Genomic DNA, 17,287 nt, shown 5'->3' with positions numbered 1-17,287 from the left:
CCCATAATGGGTATAATCTAAATTCACCGATTCCAAAAACAGTAGCCTCACACAGATCAGCATTAAACATGTGTTTTCCCTCTGTACTCGTGGCTGTGCTTGCTAAGCAGCACGGTGGAGCTATTTGTAGACTGCACTCTGAGGTTACTGTGCATTGAATTAGTTTATGGTCTCAATCGTGACTTAAAGGTGAAATTAGGCCACATTTTAAACAAGCACCACACAAAGCAACCCAATATTTGGCACAATCTGAAACCCTCACTTTTGAGAATGAAAATAAGGTCCTTAGCAGTGCTCCTGGGCCCTATTTTAACAGTAGCCAGCAGTATTGCCCTTCATTTCTCATTACTAGACTTCCCACCAGTTGAAAAACATTCTTTCAGGGTAAGAATTGTAATTAAATATGAGATGGGCAAAACTGGCCAAGACTGTCTGCGCACTGCAGATTATATATATATAATATAATATTGCAATTTATAAAACACACACGCACACATATATATATATATATATATATATATATACATACATATATATATGTGTGTGTGTGTGTGTGTTTTATAAATAGCAATATTATATTTAAAGGTGTGGAAAGCAGGTTTGGAAGTAGGTTTAGTCTGCAACTCAGCTGATAGCAGAAAATATATTTGACACCAAAATCTTGATGGCATGGCAAGGAGTGTATAAGATTTCCCTCTCTGCTGTCACTCTATTCAGTGGTGCTTAGGTTTTATTTTATTTTTACAGGTTAATATGAGCTTGATGGATGTAATAGATAAAATTGTAATTCTGGAATTTACTCAAATTTTGCCCTGTGCTTTCATAGCATGAGTGCACATCCTAGAGATATTTAGATAGATAGATAGATAGATAGATAGATAGATAGATAGATAGATATGCTGAGTACTGAAATATACAATTCCCTCTGAATCTCACCCCACAGCCTCATGCCATAGTTTCACAAATCAAAACAGCCATACAGAAAGTGATTGCTCTGCCTTTGGTAGCCATAAAATCCTGCTTTTGCTTCGTTAAGCCAAGTTTCACACAAGTGGCAGCAGTCAATTTTCTGTCCTGTTCTTTTGGCAGTTTCAGTAGCTCTCAAGACACTCCTACCATCTTCTCGTTCCGTCCTTTAACTCTACACAATCTGCTTCAAAGGAATAAGCTGTGGACTGCATACTCTCTGTAGCAGTGCAAAACAAAACAAAAACATTATGTCCATTTCGCTTGGTCTCTTCAGTAGATTGTCGCTTGAACACAAGGGCTTTTTGGAAGCCCCCAAATCGCACCCTGCCCCGCGTAGGCATCAGTAGATATTTTTTTAGATTCTTTTTCAGTTCGTTTTTTTTTTTTAACACAGTTCCATTTGTTGTCGTCAGATAAACGAGATGAAATGTACAACGTCATGATTAGAAAGATATCCAGTGGCCAGGTTATAACACCCTAAACATAGGTTTTCAATTTCGTTTCTTGTCACTTCGTTCTTGTTTTTTTTTTTCTCCATAGTTCAAGAAATAATAATAATAAAAAAGGCCAGCAATTTGCAAGTCTACTTTTCTATTCTACATTACTAAACTATCTGGTTCAGCAGAATGGCTACCAGAACAAGTGTTTTCAGACACTTTTTTTTTGTAGATACTTAGGCCACTGGATATTATTTAAATGACTTATTTTTTAAACTACTATTAAATAGTAATACTTGCAGCTACAAGATAAGAGTTTTTTAAATATTTTTTTAAAAAAGCATTTAGTCCTTTGGTCCCTATTTTCTAAGGAATGATGCGTGTAAATAATCCTGGATTCTCCTCGTCCACAGTTACAGTCTTTTCAGGGCATGTCCTTGAGCCCTGTGACGAGGCGTGTCCAACCACCAGTGTAGGCACAAAAACCTAAAAGCCAGCTGGCTAATGTGTGTGTGTATGTGTATGTGTGTCTGTGTGTATGTCTGTTGTGTGTGTGCGTGTGTGCGTTTCTTCATGTTTGTGTATCTGTTTGCTTGTGTTTGGAGCATACACATCTTTAACGATTTCAAATGTTTCAGAAAACAGCAGCAAAATCTTGGTCTCGGCAAATCCTCTCCCACATTGCGAAAGCAGAACAGAAAAATAGAGGAGATTTTTTTTTTAAAGAAAAAGGAAAAAACAAAAACCTCTCTGTTCCTTTTCTCCGTCACCCAATCTCTTGGTTTCATTCCCGAATGAACAAGGGACCCCGATTCTCTCATGATATGTAGCAGAGCAAGAAGTCTTTGTACTGATACTGCACTTGTGGAAATAAGAGTTTGTCGCCCCTTCACCCTGCAAGAGAAAGAAGATCAGCTGTAAGATTGGCGCAGGCTACAGTCAATAAGGTGTCTCCAGGTAAAGCAAAAACAAAACACCAAAAGAACAAAAAAGAACAAAATATATACAAATTAATTAAATAAAACTCAGCAGATGGATGTACTGGGGTGTGTTTTACCATATGGAACAGACATGTATGCTTTAAAGGTCTTGGAAATACAAATTCAAACAGGGGTCATTTAAAGCGACTGTATTGTACGTCTTGGTTTACATTTAAAGAGGGCATCACTACTGTAAGATTTCCTTTCTCTGAGGTGAGTCCCGGAAAAACAGAAGGAGGGGGGAGGGACAGAATATGGAGACACAGGGAGGTACACAAGGTGAAAACAATAAAAATTAAAATTAAAACAGGAAAGAAATATTTTAGAATCACTCACTGACTTTCTGTACCGCTTTTTCTAAGGTGGTTTGTAAATTGTGTGCCATTATCACCTTTTGTAACCTATAAAAAATATTGGATAAAATAGAAGTTTCCTATTCCTATAGCAATTTTAGAATGCAAAGATAATACCATATAATTAAGATGTTTTTTTTTCCTAAAGGTTTCACTGCAATGCAACTACTTTTTATTTTCATATAGCACCATGGGATATACCATTTAGTTTTAAGTAACAAAAGTAACATGCTTTGAGCATTTTTTTTATCAATGCTTTGATACCATCTTTTTTATTTACAAAAACAAAGGTTATGATAATAGCGCAACACATTTCAAGACCCTAATAGTAAGAGAGTGTTTTTCAAACTTATAATTAATGTTTACTTAGATACTAAAGTTAACTAAGTTAACTTAAGATAAGATGTTCCTATTTTTGGGGGAAACATCTGGTTAAAAATAGATGTTCAATTGCTTTCCATTTTAACTATTTATGAATTATTTGATTGCTGCAGAGCTGGTTGTATAAAGTATGATTCTATGATAAAGTGTAGAAAACTAGTGAAAGAAGCATAGTTCTTCTGTATGTGTAAACAAAAAGTATTTTTTGGTCAAAAATGTATATACATACTTGGAAGGAGTTGTTTTGTTCAGCAGCATATATTTAGATTTAACCTGTTGGTGTTTAGCTTTTAATATAAATAGTATTATTCTTGGAAATGTAACATTTGTAACATTCATATTAATAATTGGTTATATGCAACAAAACCTCACATATAGTTCTATAGGCTGAAACTTGTAACACCTATATAAGATATGTTTTTCTATTTTTTCTAAACAGAATCTCGGTCAATATATATATATATACATATATATACATATGTATGTATATAATATATATATATATATATATATATATGCATATGTACAGTATGTATATGTGTGTGTATATATATATATATATATATATATATATATATATATATATATATGCATATGTATGTATGTGTGTATATATATATACACACGGTTAGAAAAAACACAGTCGCTTTAAAATACATCAGCTCCAAATTTCCAGGATTTACTTTAATGAGGCAGCTTTTTTTTCTTTAAGGAAAATCAAACAAAAATAAACAAACAAAAATATATACTTTTTTCCCCAAAAGAAATATAAAGAAAATAGATTTTCAACCACATATATGTTCATTTCATATGGGTATTGATTGAGTTTCCAGTGGTGCATGCTGAGTCACGTTGAAGGAGCATGCTCATTGCAAGTTTTCCAGCAAGTTAAGGCACACACCTGAAGTGTATCTATGAGAGAGACCAATACAAGAGAGGCACAGGAGAGACAGGCGAACCCCGATAGACTGGCACCCGTGCGGCCATCTAAAGAGTCCTCATGTCAAACTTTGCTACTAGAAGGACCGGCAGGGCTTTTAGGAAATGGGGGGGAAAGAGTTCAATGAGAATCACGCAGTCTTATCAGGGTTGGCCTGTAGGAACGTAAAAAAGTGTAACTTGCATGAAAAGGACCTTTTTCCGTGACAATCTGAATCAGGAGGCTATGCAGCGTTTGTGGAGAGCAGCCCTTCAAACTGCAGCTTTCACTAGAAAACAAACCTTTTCATTGTGCAATAGTGATATTCGTTCAAAGCGCATGAAGAACGGACATTTTCCATAAGCTATTATCTGTTTTTTTATGTATTTCCACAATGCAGGACCTAATGAAATTATCATTTAAGGTTTAAATGTTACAATACAAAATTCCAATATGCTATTCATATTCATTAATAAGAGATGAAAAATAATGTACAAGAATACCCAGTAAATATGTGAAGTGGATAGGCACTCGGTATACAGAGAATTCAAAAGGGTTTAATGTTTTTGATGGGTCACCTATTTATTGAATAGTCAATAAGTTGTTGAAGCCTAATTTTAGATTGTAGAAATGACATTTAGTAAATTAATACATTGTATCTTTAGTTTAATTCCACTTACTCCAATTCATTTACTTTCATTTGGTTAAAGCTTCCTGCAAGTATAAATGACTTAAATTACTTAATTTGTGTGAATGGTAAAATCCATGTGTAATTGTAACTACTGTTTTGAATACCCAGTGTGGGGCTGAGAACACTTCTATTACAGTATAGTTCTCAATTGTGATATAAGTGGATATTTTCATTACTTCCAGATAGAACACATTTTTGTGTTGTTTTTGGTCTATATTGGGGCACCTGCTTTCCCAATGTTGGTTATAAAAAATAAAATATTTCTGCTTCCACAAACATAAGACCATCTACAAATCCAAGAGCCATGTAAGAGCTGGCGAATGAAAAAGGTCCTTTTTTGCAAAGAATCAAATTCTTGAGCCAACAAAAGCGGGCATCAGCTCCTTACATAAACAATAACGTTAGTACAAATTATAAGAATTTAAAAGCACTTTGTTGGTATATATATATATATATATAAATATATAGTAAATAATATCCATACACATCGAAGTCCACAAAAATAAAAAAACACACAAAGATCACGTTACAACAGCAAAAAGGGTCAAAGTTCACGTCCGATCATGATCAACCAATCAGCACTTCAGATTTACTTACAACAGCTATCAACTATTAAGGCATTAATCAACTGCACTTCACAAATTGCCAAAAAATATATAGATAAATATATATAGAAACGAATCGACGTCACGTCATGCAACGCAGTCACAGTCCCGCCACATGACGTCATCCAAAATAAAATGACACCATGGGTTCAACTTACAGGTCTGGGAGTTTGTCCCCCATGACAGGTAGGGTTGCTAGACAACGGGAAGGCCATCTTGAGCTATGATTGGCCCTGCCTGGTTTGCAGGTGGTTGGGTGCAAAAGAAGAAAAGATGCGGTGGAATTTCTTTTCCTTATGTTGGGAATATAATCTGCATTTATCCCTTCCCCATTAGTCACAGTCTCTCCCCTTCCTCAGCTGACAAATCAAATGAAGGCGTTATTGTCATCGAAAATCATAAACAAGAAAAAACTGGCCAGTAATTAAAATTACTCTTAAGATTTAGAGGTCCCCATACACAGAAAAACATTGCATTCTTTAATTCTCATAACGGCATATGGTATTCATAATAAAATGACCCTAATGCTTCAGGTACCAATTAAAGGCATACCGAGATTGGAGGAAGGCAGCTGGTACAACATTTTATTTATTTATTTATTTATTTATTTATGTGCTGCTCTACTTCTCACATACATTAAGTAAGTACTTTGGGAATCAGTCCAGGCTCACTACAGGAAAACCCATAGGCAAAACAGTAATTACTTTTCTTAAAAAATCGACTTGCTCCTTCAGAGTTTACAGAGATGAGAAATGGAGCTGTTCTATGCTGCTGCTTCAGTTCAACTTTCTCCTGAGGAGATGGACATATTATGGCTTTTAACTCATAAAAGGACATGCATACACTCATTTTAGAATGCAGCTCCATATCCCTATAGCTGACATCTTTGAAATTCAATGCAATTGCCAATAAACATCCTTTGGGTGTCGCAATGTCATCATAAATGTCAGAAAGGATAGTTTTATCACTTTTTTTATGAACTACTTAATGAGACATAGCCCCGTTAATCACCTCTTAACAAGAATATGAGACGAAGATCGCCCAGCTACAAATATAAAAATATCTCCTCCCTTGTCAAGATAACAATTTTCCATTCTGATCTGATTGTAAACAGAGCAAAGGTAAGAGCAGAGCAATGTATGCCTATGTATGAAGACCTTTAAAAATTCATCAAAATGAAACACTAGCAGAGTTTAGTTGGCCTCTCTGCCTCCAAACCAGATGTTAGCTCAGTGCACAGAGCTTGTACTCATTAACTTCAAGGATGTTTTTCCAATGTCAGTTTGGATGAATCAAACTGATGACTCCAAGGCCTTAAAAGTAAGAAACATTTTAAAACTGTCAATGAAGGAAATACAAGAATCTGGTCAGCTATCCTGCATATGTACATGTTCAGTCATCCAAACCGACTTTAAAAAGCAAACAAAATATCAAACATATCTTCTTCAACTATACTGCCCCAACCCAATTCTCAGAGTTGTTTCCTCCAGTTTGATGTCAAATTATTGAAATTACACAAAACAAAACATGAATTGTCAAAAGTAATACAAAAACTTGAGGCATCTGAATATCATATAACAAATAACATACAGATCAACATGGTTAGCAGTTCTGACTACATACACTATTGTTGAGCTCTGACATGATACTTCATTCCTATGTTGAACAAACCTTTTCCTTAAGTCACTTGTCATAGCAGGTATTCTATGGTATGGACAAGAGTTCACTTCTTTCGTACTTGGTCAAGCCACAATAATATTTTACACAACCAACCAATAATTTTCTCTTACTAATATTATTTTAGAAATTTTAGAACTCAGGGAGGCCAAAGTGGTCTAATGAAATTTCATTAGCTTCGTTACACTCTGTTTTAATACAGGAAATAACCATGGCATTAAAACAAGAGAAACAACAGACATATAGCAAAGCAACTCTACTGGAGATTTCAAACGGGAGGAAAAAAACCTTTCAGAATCATAACTACTAACAGTCCTGGCCCCCTGATCTATTTTCCAGGTGAAACTGGTTGTCTGTCTACAGATGGTAACAATTCAGAGGGGACAGTTCTTCCTTTGCTCTCAAATCTCGTGCATGAAGTACATTTAATGATGAAACAGTGCTGAGATGCCATCCGCACTTCTCTGGGTCTTGTACCATAGTACTTTTAACTCCCTCTCCTCCAAGGATATTTCCCAACCATAACTGTGCAGTCTTGCCAAGTGTAGCTGTTGAAAAAGCTCTATAAAAAGACTTCAGTGCTACACCTTTTAGTTGATGGTTGTAGTTAGACCCCCCCCCCCCCCCCACGAACTGATTAAAAAAAAGATTAGATGACAAAAACAGACACTAAAAAGGACATTTAAACAACAGACAGGACCAGACTGGAGAAAAATGGAATGAACACACTTACACCCAGTAAAGTTCTTGACAGACACTGGGCTTTCGAAATGACCGGGAAAACCTCAAAACATTAAGGCTGGCTCTGTATCCAGCCCAAACGAAACAGCCTGGCCTGGCTCTTGTCGGTTATGTGTTTTGGGTTCTGATATGACTGTCCTCACACCCAAGCTGTGTGTTTCAGGATGCTTCCCTGTTTCGTTTAAAATTATCATGACACTTTCCACATGCTCTTCCCTATGTGGTATATATTGTGTTGCTAAGTGACACAAAAGCCCTTTCACTTTGCTGGGGACCCTATTTATTTATTTTATCCCCAAAAGCATCTGTAAGTGGTCAATCATTCAACTTATACCTGGTTTAAGTTATAAACATTACATTTTGATGCTAGACCACAGTTTATATTAATATATTAATATATAAGCATAGTCCTCTAGTGCCCTTGTTCACAATCCTACGTAAGTGCACACCTTTAACAGAGGATGTTTATTAATATCTCTTATCTCTGTAAGGAATTCAAAATACTCTTTAGAGACTCCTGTCAAAATGGAATTATACATCTTTAAAAATGCTTACAATTTCCTATATACTTAATACACAATCGGATGCATAAGCAGTTTATTGTAACAGTCAGCAGAATGTGTGATTATTCATAAACTGTAATAATAAATCATGCTCACAATACCTTCTTAGCAGTGGAACATTTTTTGAATAAAGTCCATGTAACTTGTTCAATTGGTCAGGCAAAAAGCCTTATGCCCATTAAATCAAACCTTGAGCCAAGCTGCCCATCACCATGTCAAACGTGGTGTTTGATGGAAGGATTGGGTTATCAAGAAGCATCTTGTTTTCTTCCTAATGGAAACCTGTTATCAAGTAGTGTCTTTGTAATATATGGGCAGAGAATTTAATCCAATCTGTTTGTGAATTGTATTGCTTGTGAGAGGAAATTATTATTATTATAAATGTCCGCCTGTTTATAACATGTTTATAACACATATAAATATAAAATGGCATAACTTTAGTCTCATTTTACTTTTGGGTGTGTAAGTACATTAACAAATACCTTGCATTCATGAATTAGATTACATTGTTATCATTTCACTTGTTTTTAACACTATTCTTAAAGCTACTCACTGCTCATTACTGTGGACATGCCAGTTTCATATTGGTATAAAAATGCTTTAGAGTATAGAAGTCATTATTTCTAAAATCGAATGTTACCAGCTTGATAATCGCCAACTGTCAAACCAGCAGCGCAGGCAGATGTTTAAATATTTGACAGCAGTTCAAGATCTGTATATTATTGTGGATGTTTTACAAGTCAGAGATTTTTGGTAATAGTTTGCTCAAAGAGCCTGTTTTTTATAAGCATGAGTTAAACCATAAGAGCCTTCTATTACTTGCTGCTAGAAGTCCCTTGGCTCGTGACCTTACCTGGTCTGAATGGCAGAGGGGTCAGTAAGGTCGGTTAGCATCCTTTGGCCTCTTAAGTTGTACCTTCAGCCTCTTCATTCCTATCTGAAAACCGTTCATAGCCTGGATGGCGGCCTGAGCACTCGATGGATTATCAAAGCTGACGAAGCCTGAAAGGAAGAAACGGCTGAAGCTGAGTGACGCCTTAATGGAAAAGATTGTTTCTTTTCTCATGTTCACCACTGACCCCAGCTAATCCAGTAGCAGAGATTAACTTTAACAGTACAACCAAGTGCTGCATTCCTTCAATAAAAGCTGTTAACTGATGAGACGCGTACACTGTAAGATATATGGTAACTCTATATACATAAAATTTTAAATAGGTCAATGTTCTTTTTTTACTTTTTTCTTTAGGAAGGACATAAAAGAATTGTTAATCACATTATACACTGCAGAATTATTAGGTTAAATGCATGCATTCAAATGTTCTATTTCTATATATAGTTAGGTCCATAAATATTTGGACAGTGACACAATTGTCATAATTTTGTCTCTGTACGCCACCACAATGGATTTGAAAGGAAACAATTGTAGACTTTCATCTTTAATTTGAGGGTAGTTACATCCAAATTGGGTGAACGGTGTAGGAATTACACCCATTTTTATATGTGGTCCCCCCAATTTTAGGGGTTCAAAAGTAATTGGACAAACTAACATAATCATTAATTAAATTGTGAGTTTCAATACTTGGTTGCAACCCATAGACATCACCAGATACTATGCCGGAACTAAGCAGGTACTACAGACAGCTGCAGTGCAGGCCTGGCAGAGCATCACCAGGGAAGAAACCCACCATCTGGTGATGTCTATGGCTTCCAGACTTCAGACACTCATTGACTGCAAAGGATTTGCAACCAAGTAGTGAAACTCACAATTTAATTCATGATTATGTTAGTTTGTCCAATTACTTTTGAGCCCCTAAAATTGGGAGGACCACATATAAAATGGCTGTAATTTGTGCACCAAATATTTATGGCATAACTGTAATTTTTCCCTAACGGCATTATTTTAATCACAACTCCTATAGAAAGAAACTTCTGTGGACACATATGACTGGGAGTATAAAATAATCTTCTGTGTCCCCTCAAGTACCATATGTCAATATAAATTAATGTGCAATTTCAACAGGGGCACTAAGGAGAAATCAATTAATATTTGCAGGTCAAAAGACAATTCCTTATGGAAGCACATATATAAGTCCTAAAATGATTCTCATTAGAGATTCCACGGCTTTCTACCTCCAACATCTGTCTACATGACCACGTGGTTGGTGCTGGTAGTCTAATTTTAGTTGAGTTTAACATTCTTATATTCCTGCACTACAAATGTGAGAATATTTAGTAATTCATTTTGGAAACCAAACACACATTCAATCAGAAATTAACAATAAGAGATTTTGAGGATCAAAAGCACAATGATCCTGTAGAAACAGTTTTCTGAAAGCCTGCAAACTGCAAGGGAGGAGTCAGCCTGTTTTTGGGGTTAAAGTAGTATTAGCGCAGTGCTTTTTCCATTCGGCTCAGTGATGGCTTGATGGCTGGCGATGCCGACGAAAAGCCTGGCTCTTGGCTCTAAGTTATTACCTGGGTGTCAGAGCAGAATCAACGAGAGCTTTCCGAGCCTCGACCGCCCGCTCTTATCAGACACCTCCGTGATTGACGGCTTGAATTTTCCGCCTGCCAACTGATTTGATCACGCCGCTACGGGTCCAATTTAATTTGGGGGGAGAGGGCAGGCTTTGTCAGCTCCTGAGAGATAAGACTTACGCTTTACAAACCTTTACACAAACTGCTGCAGAGAGCTGTCAAACACCGTGAATCCCCCCAGCTCTTGCTTTAATAAATTTCACCTTTCATTTACATGGCCTCCAAAAGGTTATTGTGGAAAAAAAGGGAGAATGAAAAAGAAAGAAAAGGAACCGTTGCAAAAAAAGCCATCTCTGCCAGCTCTTGCCCCTTCCATGGGTGCATCAGTGGATGCAATCCATTTCTATTTTATATGGGGCCTCTGCGAAGCAAGTACTACCACAAAGTATTTTAGAATAAAGCATGATACAACAGGGCAAATTAAAACTACACTAAAAACGGAAGACCAAATCAAGTAACCCTCATGGTTAAAAAATAAATGACCAGATACTAACTTCTCATAGACACAAAACTCAATTCAAAGCACTTTGAATTCTGTGTTTACATAAATCTTGTATAGTGTATGTCACCTTTTATCTCATGCCTACATTTACCTTTTAGCAGATGCTCTTATCCAGGGCAACTTACATTTGTACCCATTTATACAGCAGGGCATTTTTACTGGAGCAATCTAAGTGAAGTACCTTGCTCAAGGGTACAACAGCACTGCCCCACCTGCCACTTGAACTCACAATCTTCCAGTTACAAGTCCAGAGCCCTAACTACTACTCTACAGTGCTTGCCATAGGATATATACTCAAGAAACGCAATAAACAGGAGAACAAACTTTGTCAAACTTCATCATTCAACAAAACAATGTACTGTGTTCCATATTGAGAGAGGGAAAAAAAACACGGATCTAGTTGCAGAAGAAATTTAGAGATTCAGAAAATTATGTTTACTTATCTGCAGTAATCTTTGTTAGCAGAGGCTCTCCAAAGATAAACCTAAAGTATATTAAAAGACTGCAGATGAGATGACTTAATTTATTTATTCTGCAATAGCTGAATCGTGTGGACCTTTGAGATACATGAGCAACCAGTGTGGGAATGATTGTTCCCATCAGAGTGCAGTCTTGAGCGCTGTAAGTAAAAATGATTGTGATAAGATTTGAAAGTGATCTTTCTGATGCAAGAAAACTGAGGTTGAAGGGAGCATTAAGAAACAGAGCACCAAACTACATCTACCTTCAGTCAAAACAAATCTTGCAGGTATGGTTAACGGTACCTGTGTTCTCATTATGACAGCCACAATTGTCCAGTAGAATTACCCCTCAATGCAGATTTATTTCCATTCAGTCTCTTTCAATTAGACGTGTAGCCACACACTACTGAATTTTACTGATTTTAATTAAACCATTGTCTTTTTTAATCAAAGTGTAAATGCAGAATTTACTACTGAAAACAATGTCACCCATAAAGACCAGGCATCTGCTTTTATACAATGTACTATACATGCTGTGTTGTATTATAAAAGACAAGTCTCAACAAGGTGGGATGAAATTTCAGTTGGAAATGCTTAGTGACAAGCATGAAATTCAACCTTCATTCAGACTCAAGTTTCTCATCATTCTAATTATGGTTATCAGATCCAGAATGTCGTTGTCACCTCTTTGACTCCTGCAAGATTGCTAACAGCTGCATCAGCCAATCATGATTAATAATTTTGGGCTTTTGTACATCTTTGAGATAAAAAAGAACGCTTTAAAGTCTACTTAATTTGTTCCATAGAATGTGTTATTATGAATCATCTTACCAACAGCTGTTTGATTGGGTGAATATGTAGTGTGAATCCTATTTGCAGATTTAGGCTCAGAATACATATAGAACAAAACGTGCAGTTTGCTGGTTTTGTCTTTTACAAGTGAATGCTGATGGTTTTGTGGGAGAAAACAAAATGTATATTACTTTTTTTTTTCAGATATACTAAGCATAAGCACCGGAGGTATAATTTCCATCTCTGCTATAGATTGTAAGGTAATGTAATTCCAACCTAAAGTGTATTTGCCCATCTTAATTTGCACTGTGTAATGCCATGTAATGCATTAACATTAGAAAGTGATCCTGAGAGTTGATGAGAATGACCTCAGCAATGAGAGGGGAATCGTTTTTTCCAAGGCATGCAATTATTTTAATGAGATTTACTATTATTTACAGTGGCTGTGCTGGCATTAAATAGGCTGCACTGTGCAGATTTTGCATTATGACCTCTAGCGCATTGTTTCTTGGTACTTGGATTGTTTAATTAGTTTATATATTTTACATATATATATATATAATACAAACACACATGCACCCTATTTTTAAAATACACAATTATTCCAGTGGACTGACTGCTATAAAACCTGCATACCAGCATTGGAGAGAGGAAGACAGTGGTCACGCATCCTCTGAAATGTTTGTTATCAAGCAATCTACTTCTACTTCTTATGTAAAGCTACAGCACAAACAGAAGAGCCCAGGTCTCCATTGAGCCAATTCACTTCTTACTGATAACAGCATGAGATTACAGCCCTCCAGCCAATTGGTGCATGCCAAGTGGAGGAAACTAAAAATGTCAATAAAGTAAATCCAACCCAAGCTGAGCAGTCTGTGCTGTGGATATGGAAACATAATGAAATAATTCAAGTAATGACCTTATCTGCAGTACATCGCATCAGGTGTAGTGCAGGTTTCTCTGTTTGCTGGTTATGTTTTGTGTTAAATTATCTAACAAGACTTTGAGTGAGGCTGTTGACATGTACTGACAGAAGGCAAGAGAGGATCTGCAGCAAATAACCACAGCCCATCCTGTTATGCATGGGTATATGCTTTTCTTTGTTGTATTATGTCTAGCAGCCCTGCTAAAAAAAAGAGTGTTGCTATGGTAGACTACTACTTGTAAAAGACTGTCTCTTTATTAAACAAAAGGCAAAGATGTGTCAAAGATGTCCACTGGCAGTAAGGTGAATCTGGTGGAACAATGCGTTAGGCAATATGGCTATTGAAGCCATTCTGTGTGTATCACTGCTTTTTCAATAACAATTGAAATTAAATTATAAGATTTATTTTGACTTGAGGGTTTCCTACTATTGCTAGGAGCACAATGCCCCCACTGAGATAGACTCAGTCATTTCACAAGCTTTCGTCTTTTTCATGTAAAGGCTTTAATGAAAACAGTTATCAGACAAATAAATTACACTGGCAGCAGAACAAAGGTCACATTCTAGCAAAAGAGGCCACACTCACATTCAGTGTATCTAGTTAAAAACAAACACAAACTGTGTGCTGCTGTTATTTTGGTTATAAAACATATGGTTTTTAAACTCCCTTTAACAATAATGCCATCATGAAACAAAATGTTTAGTCAGAATATTTTAAATAGTCACGGATGAAGTACTGCAGGGGTTAAAAATGTCTTCTCTTATCGCTCTAGAGTCATGATGTAGGTCACATTACACGGGGCAATTTGATTTTAATTTCATAATTCCTGCAACAGGCACCTTAGGGCAGATACAAAGAGGGATAAAACATAAACCTAAAAACAGAGGTTAAGCAATTATTTTTTAAAACCAAGACCTTAATTGATGGAAGTAAAAATAAGCTTGAACTAGAACGCTAAAGGTATGTCTTAGTCCCTTCCCCACCATTCGATTGTTCTCTCAAATACATTTTTATTAACCTTTTAATGGGAGTACATACAGTACTATGCAAAAGTTTTAGGCAGCTGTAAAGAATGCTTTCAAAAATAGACATGTTAATAGATTATATTTATCAATTAACTAAATGCAAAGTGAGTGAACAGAAAAAAAATCTACACCAAATCCATATTTGGTGTGACCAAATCAATTCTTCTAGGTACACTTGCACAAAGTCAGGGATTTTGTAGGCATATAGTCAGGTGTATGATTAAACAATTATACCAAACAGGTGCTAATGATCATCAATCCAATATGTAGGTTGAAACACAATCATTAACTGAAACAGAAACAGCTGTGTAGGAGGAATAAGACTGCGTGAGGAACAGCCAAACTCAGCTAACAAGGTGAGGCTGCTGAAGACAGTTCACTGTCAAAAGTCATACACCATGGGAAGACTGAGCACAGCAACAAGACACAAGGTAGTTATACTGCATCAGCAAGGTCTCTCCCAGGCAGACATTTCAAGGCAGACAGGGGTTTCCAGATGTGCTGTCCAAGCTCTTTTAAAGAAGCACAAAGAAACGGGCAACATTGAGGACCGTAGACACAGTGGTCGGCCAAGGAAACTTTCTACAGCAGATGAAAGACACATCATGCTTACTTCCCTTCGCAATCGGAAGATGTCCAGCAGGGCCATCAGCTCAGAATTGGCAGAAAACAGTGGGACCCTGGTACACCCATCTACTGTCCAGAGAAGTCTGGTCAGAAGTGGCCTTCATGGAAGACTTGCGGCCAAAAAGACATACCTCCGACGTGGCAACAAGGCCAAGTGACTCAACTATGTATGAAAACACAGAAACTGGGGTACAGAAAAATGGCAGCAGGTGCTTTGAAATATCTGACTGTAGCAGAAGGCAGTTTGTTCGCCGAAGGGCTGGAGAGCGGTACACGAATGAGTGTCTGCAGGCAACAGTGAAGCATGGTGGAGGTTCCTTGCAAGTTTGGGGCTGCATTTCTGCAAATGGGGTTGGGGATTTGGTCAGAATGAATGGTCTCCTCAATTCTGAGAAGTACAGGCAGATACTAATCCATCATGCAATACCATCAGGGAGGCATCTGATTGGCCCCAAATTTATTCTGCAGCATGACAGCGACCCCAAACATACAGCGAAGTCATTAAGAACTATCTTCAGCGTAAAGAAGAACTAGGAGTCCTGGAAGTGATGGTATGGCCCCACAGAGCCCTGATCTCAACATCATCGAGTCTGTCTGGGATTACATGAAGAGAGAGAAGCAACTGAGGCTGCCTAAATCCACAGAAGAACTGTGGTTAGTTCTCCAAGATGTTTGGGCCAACCTACCTGCCGAGATCCTTCAAAAACTGTGTGCAAGTGTACTTGGAAGAATTGATGCTGTTTTGAAGGCAAAGGGTGGTCACACCAAATATGGATTTGATGTAGATTTTTCTTCTGTTGATTCACTTTGAATTTGGTTAATTGATAAATATAATCTAGTAACATGTCTATTTTTGAAAGTATTCTTACGTTACAGCATTTTTTCATACCTGCCTAAAACTTTTTACAGTACTGTGGGAATTAAAACACACACAGGAGTGTTTTCAAATTTAATGCAAACAGATATTGTTTTTTAATTGGATTCTATTAAAAATAAAACATTATTCAATAGTTTAAATTGTTCTCAGTTTCCCTTTTAACTTGCTATTTACCAAAGGTAGAGCTGGGCAAAGCTGAGGTAAGATTATATACCAACTGACAAATTATAACTTGCTCTATTTATCCTATTCTTAACATGTTGCAATATTAAAGCCTAAATGGCAGGATTGGGTCCCCAAAGCTAAACAGATCAATACTATCTGCTGATGAGGCTCGCCAGGGGCAAGGAGGGCTCATCCTGGCAGTTTGTTTGCAGGTCTTCATCTGCCTACAGTCCTATTCAACCACATGATGCAGGGTTGAATATTCTTAATGAAGAAATCGAAACCAAAAAATTCTAAAGGAACAATATTTTTCTAACTTTCTTGTATGTTTCTTCCCTGATTCTCTTCTCAAAAAGATTTTCAGCAGGAACTCTAACTCACCAAAGCATTTGCTCTGATTGGTGGCCCGGTCTACAAAGACTTTGGCCGAGATGACGTTGCCAAAAGGCAGGAACATTTGCATGAGCTCGGCGTCTCCAAACTCCTGGGGTAGATGATAAATAAACAGGTTGCAGCCCTCTGGTCCTAGAGAAATTTGGAAACACAAAATGGAGAGAGACGGACACAAAAATCATCCAGTCAACCGAGTTTAACAGTTTCTCAAATTCTCAAACTATGGGGTTGTCCAGGAAATCACAAACGGTAGTGCTTTACAGCACTGGTGTTTCAGCAAAGGCCCTCTTGCTGGGAAATGACCGGAACATATTGCAGGGTGGGGAAAGATGAAGTTTCCACTCTATGCAAGCATCAAGTTGTCTCTTGTAAGGAAGAACATGGCCCCTGTCATACTCAACACATCAAATTTGATGTCAGCACAGATAACTCTAAAACAAGTTTGTTGCTGCGTGTGTTTTTGCTTCATATCCACATATGCTCTAAAACAGCTTATCTCCTATTTGCACCCTGTACATTTACATTGGGAATCAAATTATCAACTCAAATGGACAGTATAGCTAGGTAATTCAACTACCAGCTAGATATCCTATTTACTGATAACAAGGAATATTTTATTAACATTTTTTTATCATTAGTAATTCTGTATACTGACCTCCAGTATC

The 17,287-nt window shown here is 36.9% G+C and overlaps 1 protein-coding gene across 2 annotated transcripts in view; it reads right to left on the bottom strand.

The window, feature by feature from the left end:
- Positions 1-561: 561 nt before the first annotated feature.
- celf6 (CUGBP Elav-like family member 6) overlaps positions 562-17,287 on the bottom strand; it is a 111,391-nt gene continuing 94,665 nt past the window's right edge. For both annotated transcript variants that reach the window (XM_066701635.1, XM_066701636.1), the window contains exons 11-13: positions 16,611-16,754; positions 9,170-9,318; positions 562-2,300 (exon numbers count right to left, since the gene is read on the bottom strand). In XM_066701635.1, coding sequence (XP_066557732.1) covers positions 9,191-9,318; positions 16,611-16,754 — 272 coding nt within the window. In that variant the 3' untranslated portion in view covers positions 562-2,300; positions 9,170-9,190. The remainder of the gene's footprint in view (positions 2,301-9,169; positions 9,319-16,610; positions 16,755-17,287) is intronic.

This window comes from Amia ocellicauda, chromosome 4, assembly GCF_036373705.1.
Source record: "Amia ocellicauda isolate fAmiCal2 chromosome 4, fAmiCal2.hap1, whole genome shotgun sequence".
Classification (NCBI taxonomy): Eukaryota; Metazoa; Chordata; class Actinopteri; order Amiiformes; family Amiidae; genus Amia; species Amia ocellicauda.
The sequence above is the reverse complement of the archived record's forward strand: the minus strand, read 5'-3'. Positions and strand labels throughout refer to the sequence as shown.